The 20699-nt window shown below is 47.4% G+C and overlaps 1 protein-coding gene across 1 annotated transcript; it reads left to right on the plus strand.

The window, feature by feature from the left end:
- Positions 1-18777: 18777 nt before the first annotated feature.
- Positions 18778-19497, plus strand: LOC138353760 (putative mediator of RNA polymerase II transcription subunit 29). The gene has a single exon (XM_069307158.1). The coding sequence runs from the start codon at positions 18778-18780 to the stop codon at positions 19495-19497; it is 720 nt and encodes a 239-aa protein (XP_069163259.1).
- The last annotated feature ends 1202 nt before the right edge of the window (positions 19498-20699 follow it).

Consider the following 20699-nt stretch of genomic DNA (forward strand, 5'->3'; position numbering starts at 1 on the left):
CGTCAGTTCTGTCCCAGTGATAGCATATGTCGTCAGTCCTGTCCCAGCGATAGCATATGTCGTCAGTTCTGTCCCAGCGATAGCATATGTCGTCAGTCCTGTCCCAGTGATAGCATATGTCGTCAGTCCTGTCCCAGTGATAGCATATGTCGTCAGTCCTGTCCCAGTGATAGCATATGTCGTCAGTTCTGTCCCAGTGATAGCATATGTCGTCAGTTCTGTCCCAGTGATAGCATATGTCGTCAGTCCTGTCCCAGTGATAGCATATGTCGTCAGTTCTGTCCCAGCGATAGGTTAAGATATATTAGATTTTAGTCAAACTGCTCAACTAATATCTAACATACTGTCCACAACAATTTCAATTAAATCAGATGTTGGGATAGTTACAGAACTGTGGGCTCCAGCACCTGGCTCATATCAAGTGATGGGGGGGGGGGGGAAGGGGGGAGTTACTGGGAGGTTTGAGCGACTATGCAGCAACATAATGCAAAACTCACAATGCTGCAAGCCTATGCAACACTGCAAGCCACAAAAGAAAAACACCTCTCGAGACACACTCCAACTTGGGACACTTCTCGACACACACACTTGGGACCCAAAGAGCCAAAGCTCAACCCCCGCAAGCACAATTAGGTGAGTACTCCAGCCTGGCTACCCTGGGGAGTCGGTCGGCCGAGCGGACAGCACGCGGGACTTATGATTCTGTGGTCCTGGGTTCGATCCCAGGCGCCGGCGAGAAACAAGGGGCAGAGTTTCTTTCACCCTATGCCCCTGTTACCTAGCAGTAAAATAGGTACCTGGGTGTTAGTCAGCTGTCACGGGCTGCTTCCTGGGGGTGGAGGCCTGGTCGAGGACCGGGCCGAGGGGACACTAAAGCCCCGAAATCATCTCAAGATAACCCTGTGCAACACTAAACAAGCACAAACACAATCATCTCAGCCAAACAGAAGCCCCGAAGCCCCAACAGCGTTAAGATGATGGGTGTGTGTCGGAGCTCCCAAGACAAACATCTTGGCGACCTTCAAACAAGCTTCAGCTGTGAAGGGAATGAGACACTTGCAAGTTGAACAAGTCAGGTAAATATAAATATCTGAATACTTGTCAACTTGCCCCCAGTCAGATTAGTCTCTCTTAGCTAGGGCCCTGCTGGCGTGCTGAGGCCTCTCTCTCAGCACCCTGCTGGCGTGCTGAGGTCTCTCTCAGCACCCCGCTGGCGTGCTGAGGTCTCTCTCTCAGCACCCTGCTGGCGTGCTGAGGCCTCTCTCTCAGCACCCTGCTGGCGTGCTGAGGTCTCTCTCTCAGCACCCTGCTGAGGTCTCTCTCTCAGCACCCTGCTGGCGTCCTGAGGTCTCTCTCTCAGCACCCTGCTGGCGTCCTGTGGTCTCTCTCTCAGCACCCTGCTGGCGTCCTGAGGTCTCTCTCAGCACCCTGCTGGCGTCCTGAGGTCTCTCTCTCAGCACCCTGCTGGCGTGCTGAGGTCTCTCTCAGCACCCTGCTGGCGTCCTGAGGTCTCTCTCAGCACCCTGCTGGCGTGCTGAGGTCTCTCTCTCAGCACCCTGCTGGCGTCCTGAGGTCTCTCTCTCAGCACCCTGCTGGCGTGCTGAGGTCTCTCTCTCAGCACCCTGCTGGCGTCCTGAGGTCTCTCTCTCAGCACCCTGCTGGCGTGCTGAGGTCTCTCTCAGCACCCTGCTGGCGTGCTGAGGTCTCTCTCAGCACCCTGCTGGCGTGCTGAGGTCTCTCTCAGCACCCTGCTGGCGTGCTGAGGTCTCTCTCAGCACCCTGCTGGCGTGCTGAGGTCTCTCTCAGCACCCTGCTGGCGTGCTGAGGTCTCTCTCAGCACCCTGCTGGCGTGCTGAGGTCTCTCTCAGCACCCTGCTGGCGTGCTGAGGTCTCTCTCAGCACCCTTGCAGATGACACTAGGATCTTCATGAGAGTAGGCAACATAGGACACGACAAACCTCCAATCAGTTGTAGATCAGGTCTTTCTATGGGCTACAGAAAATAATATGGTGTTTAACGAAGTTCCAGCTCATGCGCTACGGAAAAAATGAAAATAAAAACGGAAACCACGTACAAAACTCAGGCAAATCATAACATAGAACGAAAAGGCAATGTAAAGGATCTGGGTGTACTCATGTCGGAAGACCTTACCTTTAAAGAACACAATAAAGTAGCCGTCACAACTGCAAGAAAAATGACAGGTTGGATAACAAGAACTTTTCACACTAGAGATGCTATACCGATGATGATACTCTTCAAGACGCTAGTGCTCTCTAGAGTGGAGTACTGCTGCACAATGACAGCCCCTTTCAAAGCTGGAGAAATTGCTGACCTGGAGAGCGTGCAGAGATCCTTTACTGCTAGAATCCACTCGGTAAAACATCTAAACTATTGGGACCGACTAAAGAGTCTAAACCTGTATTCTCTTGAGCGCAGGCGGGAGAGATACATAATAATTTACACGTGGAAAATAGTAGAGGGGCTGGTCCCAAACCTGTACAGTGTAACACCATAAATGGAAATTAAATGAAATGTTAAATAAAACCCATAAATGGGTTTTATTTAACATTTCACATAAACCGAGAGTTGAGTCACAGAGGATATTGGTGTGGCCAGGTTGTCGGCCATTATCAATTAAGAAGTCACACCATTAGAGACCTAATGGTGAGAGGTTGAGTAAGGGTCAGGTCGTGTGAAGTGACCTTACTTGCTGCTAAGCTGATAATTGCAGCCGGTTGGCTGTGTCTTTCCATCTAACAAGCCGCTGTCTAGGTGGGATAGGTAGATAGCCAGAGGCTATCTCCTGGAAGGTGGAGCTTAGCTCCCGGTCCCCCTCCATATATATACTCGTGGAACTGTATATTTGAGACATTGAGGACAGCGATAACTAGACTGCTGCCTTAGAGAGAGAGAGATTCCCCTAGCCAGTTTAGACAGACAGACAGACAGTCAGGAGGGGGGGGGGGGGGTTCTATGATAGAGTGCAAGGTAGAGTGGAGAGCACTCTGGAGTTTACCGGCTTGAGATTATGACCAAGAGTCTTGGGTATACAAGTACATGTATACAGTTGTCAGGTGATAACATCAGATAACACTGTTGTGGAGACAAGTTCCATTCCTGGTCTTGTATAGAATTATCTTGAATGGTGGCAGCAGCAACCTTCTATCTTTCTTCTATTCTACCTTATTTCCTATATTCTACCACTCTTATTTTCTACTCTTCTACTTGATCTCATTCTCTCCCTCTCATTCTAAACCTTCCCTTTTCTCCTGTCTACTCTTCCTCACTCATTCTCTTTCCACCTCTCTCACCCGATAAGTTTCTACATTCTTCATTTCTTTTCCTTCATTTTCCAATACGTTACAGGCTGAACACAAGGTACCATCTGGGAGGTGAAATCCTGCAAGAGTCAAATAGAAAGATCTGGGGGTTGACATCCCGCCGAACCTGTCCCCAGAGGTCCACATCAAAAGAATATCATCAGCGGCATATGCTAGGTTGGCCAACATAAGAACTGATTCTAGAAAGTTGGGTAAGGAATCGTTCAGGACCCTGTAGTTATCTTGAGGTTATCTTGAGATAATTTCGGGGCTTTAGTGTCTCCGCGGCCCGGTCCTCGACCAGGCCTCCACCCCCAGGAAGCAGCCCGTGACAGCGGACTAACTCCCAGGTACCTATTTACTGCTAGGTAACGGGCATTCAGGGTGAAAGAAACTTTGCCCATTTGTTTCTGCCTCGTGCGGGAACCGAACCCGCGCCACAGAATTACGAGTCCTGCGCGCTATCCACCAGGCTACGAGGCCCCTACGAGGTATACCACTCATGTCAGACCAATCATGGAGTATGCAGCACAAGCCTGGAGTCATACAACAAAGATCATATGTACATCAATTAACTTTATATAATGCTCAGTAAATCTAATTTACCATTAACACCGAGCAAGAGCCGTAAACCCCAAATGGTCTACTTGAACTTCAAGAAGTTCAAGAAGTATAGAACTTGTAAGAACTTCAATATTCTGTGCACTGAGTAACCTTCCTGCCTGACTATCCACACACACAAAAATGTAATCAGAAAGTAGCATAATTATTGTATTCTTAATTTTCTTGCATTTTATATCAATATGAAACATTAAAACCTCATTAAATCCACTCTAATACTTGGTCCACACAAAGTTTTAATTGTGTCTGTAATCCAGTTTACAATAACATTACAGAAATCATATATATATATATATATATATATATATATATATATATATATATATATATATATATATTTTATTCTAACTTTCAGTACATTGGTCACATCTGGTATTGTGCCTAATGCCCAACATTAACAACCTATCATTTGTAAGCAAAGATTTGCCACACAAAGCAATGTTAGAGAAGATTCAGAGGTATGCCAACAGTCTAGTCCCAGAACTGAGAGGTATGAGCTACGAGGAAAGGCTACGGGAGGTAAACCTCATGTCCCTGGATGACAGGAGACTAAAGGGAGACATGATCTACAAGTTTCTCAGGGGAATTCACAGGGTGGACAAGGACAAAGACAGTATAGCATGGGGTGGAACATGCATTAGGCAGTGATGTGGTGGAGGCTGACTCCATACACAGTTTCAAGTGTAGATATGATAGAGCCCAGTAGGCTCAGGAACCTGTACACCAGTTGATTGACGGTTGAGAGGCGAGACCAAAGAGCCAGAGCTCAACCCCCGCAAGCACAACTAGGTGAGTACAACTAGGTGAATACACACACACACACACACACACACACACACACACACACACGCACACACACACACACACACACACACACACACACACACACACACACACACACACACACACACGCACGCACGCACACGCACGCACGCACACACGCACACACGCACACGTGCGCGTGTATGTGTGTGTACTCACCTAGTTGTACTCACCTAGTTGTGTTTGCGGGGGTTGAGCTCTGGCTCTTTGGTCCCGCCTCTCAACCGTCAATCAACAGGTGTACAGATTCATGAGCCTATCGGGCTCTGTCATATCTACACTTGAAACTGTGTATGGAGTCAGCCTCCACCACATCACTTCCTAATGCATTCCATTTGTCAACCACTCTGACACTAAAAAAGTTCTTTCTAATATCTCTGTGGCTCATTTGGGCACTCAGTTTCCACCTGTGTCCCCTTGTGCGTGTTCCCCTTGTGTTAAATAGACTGTCTTTATCTACCCTATCAATCCCCTTCAGAATCTTGAATGTGGTGATCATGTCCCCCCTAACTCTTCTGTCTTCCAGCGAAGTGAGGTTTAATTCCCGTAGTCTCTCCTCGTAGCTCATACCTCTCAGCTCGGGTACTAGTCTGGTGGCAAACCTTTGAACCTTTTCCAGTTTAGTCTTATCCTTGACTAGATATGGACTCCATATCTAGGGCTGCATACTCCAGGATTGGCCTGACATATGTGGTATACAAAGTTCTGAATGATTCTTTACACAAGTTTCTGAATGCCGTTCGTATGTTGGCCAGCCTGGCATATGCCGCTGATGTTATCCGCTTGATATGTGCTGCAGGAGACAGGTCTGGCGTGATATCAACCCCCAAGTCTTTTTCCTTCTCTGACTCCTGAAGAATTTCCTCTCCCAGATGATACCTTGTATCTGGCCTCCTGCTCCCTACACCTATCTTCATTACATTACATTTGGTTGGGTTAAACTCTAACAACCATTTGTTCGACCATTCCTTCAGCTTGTCTAGGTCTTCTTGAAGCCTCAAACAGTCCTCGTCTGTTTGTGTGTGTGTGTGTGTGTGTGTGTGTGTGTGTGTGTGTGTGTGTGTGTGTGTGTGTGTGTGTGTGGCGGGATAATACCAGCTGCACGCCCACACAAATATGTGCAGGAAACCAAGAATTTATTTCCTTCATGAAAACATGCAGTAAAGTAGGCATGGGCGGGTCGACCAGCTGTGGTGGTGCAAGGTGGCGCTCTGGTTATCTTGAGGTTATCTTGTGATGATTTCGGGGCTTAGCGTCCCCGCGGCCCGGTCCTCGACCAGGCCTCCTTATTGTTATCCCCCTCTTCTCCCCAGGAAACAGTCCGTAGCAGCTGTCTAACTCCCTGGTACCTATTTACTGCTAGGTCAACAGCTGCATCAGGGTGAAAGAAATTCTGCCCATTTGTTACCGCCTTCTACAGGGATCGAACCCGGAACCTCAGGACTACGAATCCGAAGCGCTGTCCACTCCGCTGTCAGGCCCTTAGATGGGAAAAATGGTGTTGCAAAGTGGCTCTCTGGTCGTCCAAAGTGGCTCTCTGGTCGTCCAAAGTGGCTCTCTGGTCGTCCAAAGTGGCTCTCTGGTCGTCCAAAGTGGCTCTCTGGTCGTCCAAAGTGGCTCTCTGGTCGTCCAAAGTGGCTCTCTGGTCGTCCAAAGTGGCTCTCTGGTCGTCCAAAGTGGCTCTCTGGTCGTCCAAAGTGGCTCTCTGGTCGTCCAAAGTGGCTCTCTGGTCGTCCAAAGTGGCTCTCTGGTCGTCCAAAGTGGCTCTCTGGTCGTCCAAAGTGGCTCTCTGGTCGTCCAAAGTGGCTCTCTGGTCGTCCAAAGTGGCTCTCTGGTCGTCCAAAGTGGCTCTCTGGTCGTCCAAAGTGGCCCCTGTCGTGTTACAAAGTGGCTCTGTGGTTGTCCAAAGTGGCCCTGTCGTGTTACAAAGTGCCTCTGGTTGTGCAAAGTGTCATTATCGTGGTTCAGAGTGGCCCCTGCGAGTGTACAAAGTAGTGTTGTGTTTGGTGCAAAGTGCCAAATGTAATGGTGCAGAGTGACGCTGAACAATGTGACACTTTGTTCAGTGACTGAACAATGTGACACTTTGTTCAGTGACTGAACAATGTGACACTTTGGTCAGTGACTGAACAATGTGACACTTTGTTCAGTGACTGAACAATGTGACACTTTGTTCAGTGACTGAACAATGTGACACTTTGGTCAGTGACTGAACAATGTGACACTGGTGATGTTCAGCAGAACGATTGCTTTGTGCAGCGTTACCTGCTGAACATGGAATTCACCGCAATCATTCAATTGTCAAGTCAATTGAATGATTACATTCAATTCATGCAAAAATTGTAGAGTGTAAATCAGTTACTGAAATAAATAAATTGAATCTTCATTTATATAAAAAAAGTAGTGAATTAGGTAATATTGATTAAAGTCGAGGATTATATAAATTAGATAATTTGATAATTGGTAGGATTTGTGACATGCATAAAATTATACAAACAGGAATGTTATGTTATGCTGTTTGTTTATAAAGTATATTGTTAGAAGCATTGTCTATGTATTACAAACAAACATTCAGTCAAAATATAGTCTAAAACATGCAAAAAAGTCAAAATAAAGAATTAGAAGAAATGAATCTTTATGTTTCACTTTCGCTGGAACAGTCCCATCTGCAGGCATGGAGGTAGACGGTAGATTGAGGTAGATATAGATATAGTAGATAGCTGACTGTAGATAGAGGTAGATACGCTAACCAAATTAACTTACTACGCATATCTAAAGTAGCCTTTGTAACGATCTTCTAGAGGCAGGTCGTTTGGTTACTCTGATGTACATAAACCAGTATGACACCGCTCGGTGCTAACAGGGCAGGTTATCTTGAGGTTATCTTGAGATGATTTCGGGGCTTTTAGTGTCCCCGCGGCCCGGTCCTCGACCAGGCCTCCACCCCCAGGAAGCAGCCCGTGACAGCTGACTAACACCCAGGTACCTATTTTACTGCTAGGTAACAGGGGCATAAGGTAAAAGAAATTCTGCCCATTGTTTCTCGCCGGCGCCTGGGATCGAACCCAGGACCACAAGTCCCGCGTGCTGTCCGCTCGACCGACCGAGAGACGATCGGTGCCAATTTGAGGGTAGTAGGATGGGGTAGACGGTGCCAGTCTCGGGGCGAGGCAGGGTCGAGGGCCAGCCGGTGCCATAAACCCGTAAGAGCCCCTGTGTCTGGGGAGAAACATTATAGCGGCACAATATGCTACAAGACAAGAGGCAGGGAAGCAAACCTACACCAGCACACCCACACACACCTGCAGGACACTGCCCCTAGCACACACCCTCTCCAGGGGCTCCTAGGGAGGCCTAGGGACGGGAGGAGCAGCAGCCTAAGGGAGGAGAAAGAGGCAAGGGGGAGGAGAAGGAAGCAAGAGGGAGGAGAAAGAAGCAAGGGGGAGGAGAAAGAAGCAAGGGGGAGGAGAAAGAAGCAAGGGGGAGGGGAAGGAAGAGATTACTCTCCCCTCGCCCTGTTTATTTACCCTGCCACCAAAGAACCTGTTTACTCCCGGCCATCACAGTCTTACAGGCCACGTTTGTGTCGCTTTGAATTTGTGCTGAGAGAGAGAGAGAGAGAGAGAGAGAGAGAGAGAGAGAGAGAGAGAGAGAGAGAGAGAGAGAGAGAGAGAGAGAGAGAGAGAGAGAGAGAGACAGAGAGACAGAGAGACAGAGAGAGAGAGACAGAGAGAGACAGAGAGAGAGACAGAGAGAGAGAGAGATATGGGGGGAAAGGGGGGGGGTACATGGGTCCCCAAGACCGTCATACCCACGGAAGAAGAATGCCGTTTTCTATGACTGTCACAAGGGGGGACTATAACAAGGAGGTCCCCGCCACCTTCACCGGCCCGTGACCTATCGCACTCCGCCTATCTGAATGACCAGTAACCACTTATTTGTCCCCCCCTTACTCCGGATGTAGTTTAAAAGGGACATTGAAAATACGTTATTTTCATACTGGGAATAGGATGGAGGATGAAAATATTTCGAACACTGGTGAGGATAGGTGGAAATATTACAGGCAAAGTGGGAATAGAACACTGGTTAGTTTTAGAAAGGCAAGGCAAGGTTAGGTGAGGTTAGGTGAGGTTAGGTAAGGTTAGGTAGGTTAGGTAAGGTTAGGTAAGGTTAGGTAAGGTAAGGTTAGGTAAGGTTAGGTAAGGTTAGGAAAGGTTAGGAAAGGTTAGGAAAGGTTAGGAAAGGTTAGGAAAGGTTAGGTAAGGTTAGGTAAGGTTAGGTAAGGTTAGGTAAGGTTAGGAAAGGTTAGGAAAGGTTAGGTAAGGTTAGGTAAGGTTAGGTAAGGTTAGGTAAGGTTAGGTAAGGTTAGGTAAGGTTAGGTAAGGTTAGGAAAGGTTAGGCAAGGTTAGGCAAGGTTAGGCAAGGTTAGGTTAGATTTCTTGTACACAGCATAGTGACCCGATTTACCTAACGTTTGGTTATAAAATAATATTTTCTTGTATCCAAATATCTCATATTTTCTCATCTCCCAATGTGGCAAGATGAGAAAACGGTGATGTTCTGATCTCACCGTAATCTCACCGTGATCTGTACGGTGAGATCATAGGTTCTCATACTACTCATTTATTGGATATATGAGTAGTCTTAGTTGATTCATTTGTTGCAATAAAGGCAATAAATGATATCTTTCTCTCTTTCTCTTTGTTCTTTCTCTCTCTTTCTCTCTCTCTCTTTCTCTCTCTCTCTCTCTCTCTCTCTCTCTCTCTCTCTCTCTCTCTCTCTCTCTCTCTCTCTCTCTCTCTCTCTCTCTCTCTCTCTCTCTCTCTCTCTCCCTACAGTGTACCGTGACACACTGACCAAACACCCAATACACTGAAATAATTAATTATATTCAGAATTATAACTACACTCTTGAGTGTGTCCCCAGCAGGAAGCTGGGTACACCTCGCTGTGTACACACCCTTGTCTTGGAGGAGGTGCCCAGTAGCATAGTAATGAACTCTGAAGAGGAAGATGAGTAGGAAGATGAGTAGGAAGATGAGTACAGGAGATGAATAATGCGATGAATTGATCGCTTTCAGGAGCTCGGCTTACCTCAAACACGAATTCATAAGTTATAACAGACTTGAGTGTTTACAAATCTGATTTTTTTCAGATTGCAATGATTTGCAATGAAGGAATGATTTGTTTTAACCTGCTTTCAGGTTATGTTCATTCCATCCAGCGGCCGACCCCAAATACGCATTCATCAATTTTAACATATTATGCATTAAAAATAAGAGTGTTCTCGCAAATATGTTAATAGTATTATATGTTAAAGTTATTATGTGTAAGTTAGGCGAAGGTTAGGTACTCACCTAGTTGTGCTTGCGAGGGTTGAGCTCTGGCTCTTTGGTCCCGCCTCTCAACTGTCAATCAACAGGTGTACAGGTTCCTGAGCCTACTGGGCTCTATCATATCTACATTTGAAACTGTGTATGGAGTCAGCCTCCACCACATCACTGCCTAATGCATTCCACCTGTTAACTACTCTGACACTGAAAAAATTCTTTCTAACGTCCCTGTGGCTCCTTTTCGGTACTAAGGTTCCATCTGTGTTCCGGTCCGTCTAATTACCACAAGCTACCACAAACTACACAAACTTCAGAAAGCTTCCTGGCAATACGATAGTAATGAATAAATATGATATATTTACTCATTATAATGTTGGTGCTGAATGTACAACACGAAAAAACATAATTTTAATCTGAAAAAGTATCTTTTTATAAAGAAATTAGACGAAAATAAAAAGCTGGTGACGCCAATTCAAGTCGACGATCCAAGCTTCGGTTAGGTTAGGTTAGGTTTGGTTTGGTTAAGTTAGAATAAGTTAGAATAGGTTAGGTTAAGTTAGGTTAAGTTAGGTTAAGTTAGGTTAAGTTAGGTTAAGTTAGGTTAAGTTAGGTTAGGTTAGGATAGGTTAGGTTAGGTCAGCCTAACTTAATATATCATATTTATTCATTACTAACGTATTGCCAGGAAGCTTTCTGAAGTTTGTGTAGTTTGTGGTAGCTTGTGGTAATTAGACGGACCCTCTGTGTTCCCTTGTTCGAGTTCCACCCGTGCTAAAGAGTTTGTCTTTGTCCAGCCTGTCAATTTTGTAGATGGTTATCATGTCTCCCCATAGGTGTTTAAGTTCTGTTGGGAATCGAACAGAGGTCGTCAGCGAGGTTCTATTCGAGAAATGTTCGAACGTCATCAGTTGTGAGTCGTGTGTAAACCGTTGTTCGTTCATAAACAGGGGGTTTGGAGGGTGGATTAAGAAGCATTTGGTCTGTGTTGATGAGGCCGGGCAGTACGAGGACCGTCCCCGGCCAGGCCACCTGGTTTGATAAACCAGGCTGTTGGAGGCAGCTGTTCGCATTTAGTCTGCCAGAGATGTGAGCCGAGGATGACCTTAGGCCTATACAGCCTATAAGGTCACCAATATTCCCACGACGAGGTCATTAATCTCACCCCACTTCCCGGCTCTACTTCCGCCTTCACGTGACACGGTCTACTGAAGTGATGAAGCTTTAGGTTACAGAGCTTTAAGTGATGAAGCTTTAAGTGGCGAAGCTTTAAGTGATGAAGCTTTAAGTGATGAAGCTTTAAGTGACAGAGCTTTAAGTGACAGAGCTTTAAGTGACAGAGCTTTAAGTAGCACAGCTTTAAGTGACGAAGCTTTAAGTAACAGAGTTTTAAGTGACGAAGCTTTAAGTGACGAAGCTTTAAGTGACGAAGCTTTAAGGAACAGAGCTTTAAGTGACGAAGCTTTAAGTGACAGAGCTTTAAGTGACGAAGCTTTAAGTGACGAAGCTTTAAGTAACAGAGCTTTAAGTGACGAAGCTTTAAGTGACGAAGCTTTAAGTGACAGAGCTTTAAGTGACGAAGCTTTAAGTGACGAAGCTTTAAGTAACAGAGCTTTAAGTGACGAAGCTTTAAGTAACAGAGCTTTAAGTGACGAAGCTTTAAGTGACGAAGCTTTAAGTGACGAAGCTTTAAGTAACAGAGCTTTAAGTGACGAAGCTTTAAGTGACAGAGCTTTAAGTGACGAAGCTTTAAGTGACGAAGCTTTAAGTAACAGAGCTTTAAGTGACGAAGCTTTAAGTGACAGAGCTTTAAGTGACGAAGCTTTAAGTGACGAAGCTTTAAGTGACGAAGCTTTAAGTAACAGAGCTTTAAGTGACAGAGCTTTACTCGTCCAAAGTAAACTCAAGACTGGCATACAGGATTATAACGTGGGGGTCAAACCCATGACCGGGAGGTCAAACCCATAACTTTCTCTCTTTTTATCTATCTTCTTCCGCTTTCTATATCTCTCTACCTTCCTCCATCCTTCCCCTTTCTTGTATTCCCTGTTTCCTACCTCCCGTTTCTGTCTCTTTCTCCATGTTCCTCCAGCTCCCCCTTCCTCCCTCCCACCGTCTCCCAGCATAATATAATGCCTGAAACATGATATATCCCTCGGATCTGACCAGTCACAAGCGTTGATATATTCTGGTTACTGAACACCGCCCGCCCTCTACCTGGAGACTACCTGGGAGACTACCTGGGAGACTACCTGGGGACTACCTGGGAGACTACCTGGGAGACTACCTGGGAGACTACCTGGGGACTGCCTGGGAGACTACCTGGGGACTACCTGGAGGACTACCTGGAGGACTACCTGGGGACTACCTGGGGACTACCTGGGGACAACCTGGGAGACTACCTGGGGACTACCTGGGGACTGCCTGGGAGACTACCCGGGAGACTACCCGGGAGACTACCCGGGAGACTACCCGGGAGACTACCCGGGAGACTACCCGGGAGACTACCCGGGAGACTACCCGGGAGACTACCCGGGAGACTACCCAGGAGACTACCCAGGAGACTACCCGGGGGACTACCTGGAGGACTACCTGGAGGACTACCTGGAGGACTACCTGGAGGACTACCTGGAGGACTACCTGGAGGACTACCTGGATAGGGTTCTGGGAGTTCTTCTACTCCCCGAGCCCGGCCTGAGGCCAGGCTCTTCAACGCACAATAAGGTGTTGTGGATGGGTTGTAGAGGACAGGGATTGACTTGGGTGGACCCTTGCGAGGATGAAACCGGTTGTGGGCGAGGCTGTCTCTCCGTAAGGTCAGGTGGAAGAGGTGATGGAAGAGGTGGAAGAGGCCCTCACGGACCAACCAGCCCCACCAACAACGAGGTCACCCGTCTCTAAGGGCGCAACCCGCGCTGTCACGGCCCACAAAGGTCGCCCTAGTTGCAGGAGTTTCTGGCTCTGTGACCTTCCTCTCTCCCTCTCCCCTCCCACTGGTTTTCGTAAGTGGCCGGACTGTTGTGTTCAACAGTACCGTTTACCCGTATATAGGTCCCGTTGAAACGATTTGACAAGCGTCAAATTCGCAGTGGTTCTGTCTAATGAGAAGCGTACGAATATCTACGTATCTCCGGACTCTCTTACTGAGACTGAGGATAATCCCAAGAGACGTCAAAGTAACGCAAAGTAACGTCACTAACGCAAAGTAACGTCACTAACGCAAAGTAACGTCACTAACGCAAAGTAACGTCACTAACGCAAAGTAACGTCACTAACGCAAAGGGATTTTGACGGTGTGGTCGCAGCAAAACGTCAAAAAAAAAGTTCAGTTTAAAGTGGTCTCTCCTAACCTACCACCAGAGGTCCCAAAACAGAAAACGGGACAGTACGTCACTTTCGCCAGCCGCTTCCATTTTCTAGTACGACCATTTTTGGCTGTAACGCATACGGGCGAAAAGCGACGTTCTTTGTAGGAAGACAAGTTGACCAATCAGCCTCGTGTTGGTGTTCCTCGTCACCACAAACTCACGAATGGTGAAGTGAAAACAAAAATGGGTTAATAAAATCTATTATATATCCCTAGGGGAGGGAGGGAGGGGAATTTCAGGGGAACACGTCAAGCCATTATGACTATATAGCACTGGGAAGGGGCCAAGATAAGGATTTGGGATGGGACGGGGGGAAAGGAATGGTGCCCAATCACTTGTGGACGGTCGGGGATTGAACGCCGACCTGCAAGACGCCAGGACCGTTTCTCTACCGTCCAGGGTACCGAACGACAGGTAAAAAATAAAAAAAAAAGACTACTGCTGCTGTTGTTTAAAATTCGCTACCTGGAACAAAAAGTTCCAAGTAGCATGGGCTAAGGTGAGCCCGTGAAAAGACTAGTTATGATCTCTTCATGTCACGTGACGGGATCGTGTGGGGTGCCACCTGGCTCTCTCCGCACCTCGCCTTCCAAAAGGCAAGGTGCCTTTTTTCCTCATCAAGAGGAAACTAGATTTATTCCTCCAAGGAGTGCCGGACCAACCGGGCTGTGGTGGGTATGTGGGCCTGCGGGCCGCTCCAAGCAACAGCCTGGTGGACCAAACTCTCACAAGTCAAGCCTGGCCTTTATTATTATTAACATCTTTATTGACAAAATTAATTACAATTTTGCCTAATCTGAGGATTTTGATAGTCTTATTAAATTGAGGTTAATGCTAGTATTCACTGTCACGCAGGACAGAGGGTCATACATAAGACAATAGGCCTAAACTGTAGGCTGAAGCACATATATATCATGGTTACAATCAATGTTTTAATGTGTGGATATGTGAAAACAACTTTCTATTGTGCACTGCCACACAAGTGCAGGGATGGGTTCATAAGTGATACAGCTTAGAATATAAGTAGAAATTGTTCTTCATTCTTTAAAATGGACAAGCAAATTTTGGGTAAATTGTTAGGATGTCGTCCAGAACACCTGAGTCAATAAAATAGTTACACAGTTGGTGGTACAATAGGCCAGGAGGTCTAAAGTCCTTTACGGTTTCACATTCATCAATATAGTGTTCTAGTGAATGCATTAAAGGTTTATCACAGAGTTTACAATCTGAATATTCTGGTAGTGGCTCAGCCTCACTAACCTGCCAGATGTGTCTATAGCCAAGGCGAATTCGCGCGATTACTACATCACATTGCCTGGTCCGGTTACTGTGCTGACCATACAAATACCTATTATTACAGAACTTGTCATAACTTTTAATACTGCAGCTTTCAGGTCTCTGTGCATTTCTTAGTTCTTCTAAATCTGAATTAATTTCTTTAATTTGTATGTTTCTAATAACTGCATTAGATAGTCCAAAATCATAATCAATGTTTTCTTTCCTGCAAGCCTCATTGGCCAATTGATCTACAAAGTCATGTTTTTCAACTCCAACATGGGATGGGATCCACACAAATTTTATACAAGAATTATTATCATTGGCAAAAATTACATTCCATTTAATATTACAAGCTACTTCCGACATACATTGTGATGGGTTATTTAAGGACTGCAGAGCACTTTTAGAGTCAAGCCTGGCCTCGGGCCGGGCTTGGGGAGTAGAAGAACTCCCAGAACCCCATCAACCAGGTATCAACCAGGTATCAACCAGGTATCCACCAGGTATCAACCAGGTATCCACCAGGTATCAACCAGGTATCAACCAGGTATCAACCAGGTATCCACCAGGTATCCACCAGGTATCAACCAGGTATCAACCAGGTATCAACCAGGTATCCACCAGGTATCAACCAGGTATCAACCAGGTATCAACCAGGTATCAACCAGGTATCCACCAGGTATCAACCAGGTATCAACCAGGTATCAACCAGGTATCCACCAGGTATCCACCAGGTATCAACCAGGTATCAACCAGGTATCAACCAGGTATCAACCAGGCATCAACCAGGTATCAACCAGGCATCAACCAGGTATCAACCAGGTATCAACCAGGTATCAACCAGGTATCAACCAGGTATCAACCAGGTATCAACCAGGTATCAACCAGGTATCAACCAGGTATCAACCAGGCATCAACCAGGTATCAACCAGGCATCAACCAGGTATCAACCAGGTATCAACCAGGTATCCACCAGGTATCAACAGCCCGCATAAAGCTGTTGGCGGGAACTAAAAAAAGAATCTGGCTCTTGTAACAGAAGGAAACAGAAAATATTTGCGGCGCGAGGCCCGAGCACCGTAAAATACTGAACCATTGTTCCCGGCTCGAGGGGTAATTGGCAGCGGCCGGCCTCCACAACCACCGGCTCGAGGGGTAATTGGCAGCGGCCGGCCTCCACAACCACCGGCTCGAGGGGTAATTGGCAGCGGCCGGCCTCCACAACCACCGGCTCGAGGGGTAATTGGCAGCGGCCGGCCTCCACAACCACCGGCTCGAGGGGTAATTGGCAGCGGCCGGCCTCCACAACCACCGGCTCGAGGGGTAATTGGCAGCGGCCGGCCTCCACAACCACCGGCGCTTTCCCCTTTATTGTCCATATTTTTTATCAAAGTCATACGTGTAATTTGTTTTACTACACATCTCAGGCCCTTCCTTCTGTGGTCCCGGGTTCGATCCCGGGCGCCGGCGAGAAACAATGGACAGAGTTTCTTTCACCCTATGCCCCTGTTACCTAGCAGGAAAATAGGTACCTGGGTGTTAGTCAGCTGTCACGGGCTGCTTCCTGGGGGTGGAGGCCTGGTCGAGGACCGGGCCGCGGGGACACTAAAGCCCCGAAATCATCTCAAGATAACCTCAAGATAACCTTCCTCCCAACACATACACACTAACTCACACACACAAATTGGGCCTGACGGCTGAGTAGACAGCGCTCCGGATTCATAGTCCTAAGGGTCCGGGTTCTATCCCAGGCGGAAACAAATGGGCAGCTTCTTTCAGCCTGATGCCCTGTTCACTTAGCAGTAAATAGGTACCTGGGAGTTAGACAGCTGCTACAGGCTGCTTCCTGGAGATGTGTGTGTTTGTGAAAAAAATCTTGATTGACAGTTGAGAAGCGGGCCCAAAGAGCCAGAGCTCAACCCTCGCAAGCACAACTAGTTGAGTACAACTAGGTGAGTAAACACACATACGCACATGTGGAAACCGAGTACCCACATGAGCCACAGGGACGTTAGAAAGAACTTTTTCAGTGTCAGAGTAGTTAACAGGAGGAATGCATTAGGAAGTGATGTGGTGGAGGCTGACTCCATACACAGTTTCAAATGTAGATATGATAGAGCCCAGTAGGCTCAGGAATCTGAACACCTGTTGATTGACGGTTGAGAGGCGGGACCAAAGAGCCAGAGGTCAACCCCCGCAAGCACAACTAGGTGAGTACACACCAGGTGGGATAGCCTTAAGAGTAATGAGCTAAATAAGATTACGTAGTAGACACCAGGAGCTAGGCGAAGATGTACTGTGGGAGAGAGTTAAAGTCTGGGGTAGGGCGGAGAAGAGGGAACATGATAACGACATACAAGATTCTGATGGGAACTGACATAGACGTGAAAATATTCAATACAAGAAGCAGCTGAACGGTGAAACCCTTACAGCTACGTAGGTAAATACAGTTATTAATGTTTTGAGTAACATTAAATCAGCTTATTATTACACGACCGGCAGCTTGAAAGTCGGGGCTCAGGAGCTAAGTTCAAACCTGCAAGTACATATATTTGAGTGTACATGCATCCGGACCTGAACAGATAGAAGCAGGAAACACACACGTAAGGAAATACTCATACAATGTATGAGTTGATTTCGGGGATCAACGGCCCCGCGGCCCGGTCGTCGACCAGGCCTCCTGGTTGCTGGTCTGGTCAACCAGGTTGTTGGACGCGGCTGCTTGCAGCCTGACGTATGAGTCACAGCCTGGTTGATCAGGTATCCTTTGGAGGTGTTTATCCAGTTCTCTCTTGAACACTGTGAGGGGTCGGCCAGTTATGTCCCTTATGTGTAGTGGAAGCGTGTTGAACAGTCTCGGGCCTCTGATGTTGATAGTTCTCTCTTGAACACTGTGAGGGGTCAGCCAGTTATGTCCCTTATGTGTAGTGGAAGCGTGTTGAACAGTCTCGGGCCTCTGATGTTGATAGTTCTCTCTTGAACACTGTGAGGGGTCGGCCAGTTATGTCCCTTATGTGTAGTGGAAGCGTGTTGAACAGTCTCGGGCCTCTGATGTTGATAGTTCTCTCTTGAACACTGTGAGGGGTCGGCCAGTTATGTCCCTTATGTGTAGTGGAAGCGTGTTGAACAGTCTCGGGCCTCTGATGTTGATAGTTCTCTCTTGAACACTGTGAGGGGTCGGCCAGTTATGTCCCTTATGTGTAGTGGAAGCGTGTTGAACAGTCTCGGGCCTCTGATGTTGATAGTTCTCTCTTGAACACTGTGAGGGGTCGGCCAGTTATGCCCCTTATGTGTAGTGGAAGCGTGTTGAACAGTCTCGGGCCTCTGATGTTGATAGTTCTCTCTCAGAGTACCTGTTGCACCTCTGCTCTTCAACGGGGGTATTCTGCACATCCTGCCATGTCTTCTGGTCTCATGTGGTGTTATTTCTGTGTGCAGGTTTGGGACCAGCCCCTCTACTATTGTCCACGTGTAAATTATTATGCATCTCTCCCGCCTGCGCTCAAGAGAATACAAAACCGTAACCAAAAAAACGATACCTAACCTAACCTAACAACATATAAACCCACAATATTTAATAATATTAATTTACATTTCAGAAAGAAACCTTTATTATTAGACTGTATTGAAGAGGCATCCTGTCAGTCGATTGTCTGCTAAGTCAAATACAGCACTTAGTGACAACAGTCAGTATGTGACTTATGGCTTGGGCTGGAGCTGGACGGAGTTAGACGAGTGCTGAGTCAAACTGACTCAGCAATTGAGTCAGCACCGCTAATTTACTTATATTAACCCTTATTGTCGACGTTAACCCTTATTAACCCCCTCTAGATTAACAAGCAGTTGCAACAATGATCACACACCCTCCCATATGTATGGAGGGAGGGAGGGAGAGAGGGAGAGAGGGAAGGGAGAGAGAGTGAGAGAGAGAGAGAGAGAGAGAGTGAGTGAGAGTGAGAGAGAGGAAAAAAACATTTGTTTATCTTATAGGAGAGGTTACGACTGCTGGCTCTATCAAGGTCTCTTCATCACAGCCAGATGCTGAACGTTCCCAACCTCATGAACGTTGGCAACCTGCTTAACGTTGGCAACTTGCTGAACGTTGGCAACTTGCTGAACGTTGGCAACCTGCTGAACGTTGGCAACCTGCTGAACGTTGGCAACTTGCTGAACGTTGGCAACCTGCTGAACGTTGGCAACTTGCTGAACGTTGGCAACCTGCTGAACGTTGGCAACCTGCTGAACGTTGGCAACTTGCTGAACGTTGGCAACCTGCTGAACGTTGGCAACCTGCTGAACGTTGGCAACCTGCTGAACGTTGGCAACCTGCTGAACGTTGGCAACCTGCTGAACGTTGGCAACCTGCTGAACGTTGGCAACCTGCTGAACGTTGGCAACCTGCTGAACGTTGGCAACCTGATGAACGTTGGCAACCTGATGAACGTTGGCAACCTGCTGAACGTTGGCAACCTGATGAACGTTGGCAACCTGATGAACGTTGGCAACCTGCTGAACGTTGGCAACCTGATGAACGTTGGCAACCTGATGAACGTTGGCAACCTGCTGAACGTTCCCAACCTGCTGAACGTTCCCAACCTGCTGAACGTTGGCAACCTGCTGAACGTTCCCAACCTGCTGAACGTTGGCAACCTGCTGAACGTTCCCAACCTGCTGAACGTTCCCAACCTGCTGAACGTTCCCAACCTGCTGAACGTTCCCAACCTGCTGAACGTTGGCAACCTGCTGAACGTTTCATAACTAAGTATTGCCACAAGTGGGAAATTGTGTGTACAGACATGAAGAGCTCTATATTTTTACATAAAGAGCCCTAGAGTTGCCACCTGGAGCCTATTATCATTTATAGACCTATTGTTGCTAATTAGAGCTCCAGTGTTGCCATCTAGGAGGTCTCCAGTGTTGGCCATCTAGGAGGTCTCTAGTGCTGGCCATCTAGGAGGTCTCTAGTGTTGGCCATCTAGGAGGTCTCTAGTGTTGGCCATCTAGGAGGTCTCTAGTGTTGGCCATCTAGGAGGTCTCTAGTGTTGGCCATCTAGGAGGTCTCTAGTGTTGGCCATCTAGGAGGTCTCTAGTGCTGGCCATCTAGAGGTCTCTAGTGTTGCCATCTAGGAGGTGTCTAGTGCTGCCATCTAGGAGGTCTTTAGTGCTGGCCATCTAGGAGGTCTCTAGTGCTGGAAATCTAGAGGTCTCTAGTGCTGGCCATCTAGAGGTGTCTAGTGCTGCCATCTAGGAGGTGTCTAGTGTTGCCATCTAGGTCTCTAGTGTTGGCCATCTAGGAGGTCTCTAGTGTTGGCCATCTAGGAGGTCTAGTGTTGGCCATCTAGGTCTCTAGTGTTGGCCATCTAGGAGGTCTCCAGTGTTGGCCATCTAGGAGGTCTCCAGTGCTGGCCATCTAGGAGGTCTCTAGTGCTGCCATCTAGGAGGTCTCCAGTGTTGGCCATCTAGGAGGTCTCCAGTGTTGGCCATCTAGGAGGTCTCCAGTGTTGGCCATCTAGGAGGTCTCTAGTGCTGCCATCTAGGAGGTCTCTAGTATTGCCATCTAGGAGGTCTCCAGTGTTGCCCATCTAGGAGGTCTCTAGTGCTGCCATCTAGGAGGTCTCCAGTGCTGGCCATCTAGGAGGTCTCCAGTGCTGGCCATCAAGGAGGTCTCCAGTGTTGGCCATCTAGGAGGTCTCTAGTATTGCCATCTAGAGGTCTCTAGTATTGCCATCTAGAGGTCTCTAGTATTGCCATCTAGAGGTCTCTAGTATTGCCATCTAGGAGGTCTCTAGTATTGCCATCTAGGAGGTATCTAGTATTGCCATCTAGGAGGTCTCTAGTGCTGCCATCTAGGAGGTCTCTAGTGCTGCCATCTAGGAGGTCTCCAGTGTTGGCCATCTAGGAGGTCTCCAGTGTTGGCCATCTAGGAGGTCTCCAGTGTTGGCCATCTAGGAGGTCTCCAG

Source organism: Procambarus clarkii, chromosome 59 (assembly GCF_040958095.1).
Source record: "Procambarus clarkii isolate CNS0578487 chromosome 59, FALCON_Pclarkii_2.0, whole genome shotgun sequence".
Taxonomy (NCBI): Eukaryota; Metazoa; Arthropoda; class Malacostraca; order Decapoda; family Cambaridae; genus Procambarus; species Procambarus clarkii.

Coding starts and splice junctions, on each gene's coding strand:
- LOC138353760 (XM_069307158.1), top strand. CDS start 18,778: ATGCTGAACGTTCCCAACCTCATGAACGTTGGCAACCTGCTTAACGTT.